The 2581-nt window shown below is 42.0% G+C and overlaps 2 protein-coding genes across 3 annotated transcripts in view; both read right to left on the bottom strand.

Annotated features, from left to right (window-relative positions):
* On the bottom strand, positions 1 to 2481 carry LOC106524397 (uncharacterized; the record flags this gene model as incomplete). Its single annotated transcript, XM_014018195.1, is given in 1 exon segment — positions 1 to 2481. A coding segment is annotated over 1 exon segment (676 nt), but the record flags the coding sequence as incomplete, so codon positions are not given.
* The window catches only part of ca10a (carbonic anhydrase Xa), a 617460-nt gene that overhangs the window by 505495 nt on the left and 109384 nt on the right, over positions 1 to 2581 (bottom strand). The gene's annotated exons all lie outside the window — the stretch shown is intronic.

Genomic DNA, 2581 nt, shown 5'->3' with positions numbered 1-2581 from the left:
GGACGTGTTTTTCCTCCTGCCACAATCTTGCAGCTAAGCACCCTTCTACAACTGTGGTTTGGCCAGCAGTAATAATTTGAGGCTGACTAGACTGCAGGGTGACAGTTGCAGTAAGGTCATTCGAACTCTGGGCATAGCGGTGTTGAAGGATCTTGTACACTGCTATATAACCAGAGACTGTAGGTTGAAATGACCCATCAGGATAAATACCAAAATGTTTGCTGTAAGCAACATCTAAGGTGTTTGTGCCAATGAGAATCAGATGTTGAGTTGGTTTATTATCAGGCACAACGAGAGCAAGTGTGTCGACTTCAACAGGTAAACCAAATAATTCAGGTGGAAAGGTCATGTTGATCTCTACATATCCCAGGTAAGGTACTGTTTGTCCATTTGCTCCTTCTATTTCCAACAGATTGTTTATTGGTTTGATTTCATGATCCCTGAGGTAAGTATTGTAGAAGGAGTAGGGTATAGTGGTAACCTGTGAGCCGGAATCAAGGAGGCAGTTGAACAGATCTCCTTTTATTTGAACTTGACCTGTGCTCTTTGTGCCGACAAGACCTCGTGGCAGTGTTCTTATTTTGCGTTCTTTGGGACTGTTCATATACACAGCTTCTGTGTGTCCCACTACAGAAGCTGTTTCTAGTTTAATGATTTTGAATTCTTGGCATCCCATGCTTGTTGCTTTTGGCGTAACAGTTTCTTTTTCTGCTCAACAAGACTGGGGTTTGCTTTATTTGTGCAGGAGGAGGAAACATGGCCGTCTTCTCCACACTTAAAACAGTACCAAGGCTTAGGCTTGGTTTTTAACTGAGGTGAAGAAGAGTAGGATTTGTTCTCTCTTGACATGTACTTGAATTCAGCTGGACTCTTCCTGGACAGAAGTTGAGACATTTGCTGCTGTAATTTCTGAAGTTGTTTTTTCATTTCTTTCAGCTCTTCATTGGATGTAGAATGTCCACAAGGACAGGCACTTTGGGACTGGATGTGAACTTTCTGTTTTGACGTTCCAATGTGCTTTTTCATAAGTGACTCTTTAGCATGTTGTCTATCTTCTTCTGTCCTCARTAACAACAACAAATCAGAAAAAGATGGTGGGTTATCTTTCTTTTGTTCCAACTGTAACTTGGTTATGACAGTGTTGTCCCARCACCCGCGACAAAATTGTTTCAGTAGATGTTTATTAATGTCAGCAGGTGAGATTCCTCCTTGCTTCACAACAGTGTTGAGAGTGAGCAGAAGTCTTTGAAGGTAAATGGACGGTCGTTCTCCTGGATTCTTCAAAATGTTTAAGTATTGTGCATACAATTCTTCACCGTCCTGCACTGTTCCAAAGGCAGAATCTAGTATATTTAGCAAAACTGTTGGAAATGTGTTGGGGCTCAAACCTTTGACCAAATCAGCTGCAGGTGATGACAGGCTCTCTGTGATTCGTCTGGTGACGTGTAGCGCAGAAAGACTAGGATCAGCAAGCAGAGACTCAATCTGGGAACGCCAGGACTCAAAATCAGCTTCATTACTCGGCTTAGGAAGCCTTCCTGAAAAAGTACGGAGACGAAGTGAGGTTGGACCAGTCAAATCAGTAYTTCGGACCACATGTTCAACAACAACCCGYTGTATTTGAGGTGGGTTGAGATCATTGGTGGACAGTGACAGTCCTGGAGCTGGTCCAGTTTGCTTTCGCCGAGGTCGTGCACCCTGGTCCGCGGAGGAATGAGCAGGAGGAAGTGAGGATAATGACCCAGATTCCAACACTGTTCGCAATGGCTGTGCAGCAATGAATTTATCCACTTCCTCTTCCGCTCCATCATCCTCCTTACCACCGTCATAGTCATCTTCATCATCATCTCCAAAATTTTCATCTGCTCCTGCTGCATGCAAATGTTGGCCTATCTGGCTCATTACTGTCTTCAAAACCTCTTCAAAGCGATGGCCGCTTTGATCAGCAATTTTCTTAAGTTCAGCGATGTAGTTGGGCTGATGGCTGCTACTGCTGTCCTCTGTGGCTGCGTGCTCGAGTGCCAAAGCAGTGACACGAAACACATGGTCAGTATTCGTTTGAGAGGTGTAAGTATAAGGTAGAAGCGGTTGTAACGCGGAAAAAGCAGCTAAGTCCGCAAACTCTACGATCAGGTTTTTAAAAAAWYTGCTTGAGGAATCAGTTACATAAAAAGGAAGATTAAGTTTACCAWACCTACTCAAGAAATCAAGTATTTCTTCATCGGCCTTGGTATTAGTAGCACCAGTAATCATCACAGACTGTGATGCATTTATACCAGAACGCGCAAGATCCATCATGTCTGTTATTTTATTTTTTTATTTCTTATTTATTTATTTTATTATTATTAATTTTATTATTACTTTTTTTTTTGAAAAGTTGTTTATTTTGAATATTTTACTCAAGATTTTCTATCCCCAAGACTGAAATTAATGTTCAAAATGATAACACATTAAATATTCACACACACAAGCTCCTGGCTAGCTCGCACAAGACATCCACCTGATCGGTTGCAGTACACTAAACCTGGCAAACCATTACTGAAGAGCATCCAGACTTTGCTCCATGGGTTAAGTTCTGCTT

This window comes from Austrofundulus limnaeus, unplaced genomic scaffold (genome assembly GCF_001266775.1).
Source record: "Austrofundulus limnaeus strain Quisiro unplaced genomic scaffold, Austrofundulus_limnaeus-1.0 Scaffold185, whole genome shotgun sequence".
NCBI lineage: Eukaryota > Metazoa > Chordata > Actinopteri > Cyprinodontiformes > Rivulidae > Austrofundulus > Austrofundulus limnaeus.
Note: the sequence above shows the minus strand (reverse complement) of the source record. Positions and strands in the feature narration are given on the sequence as shown.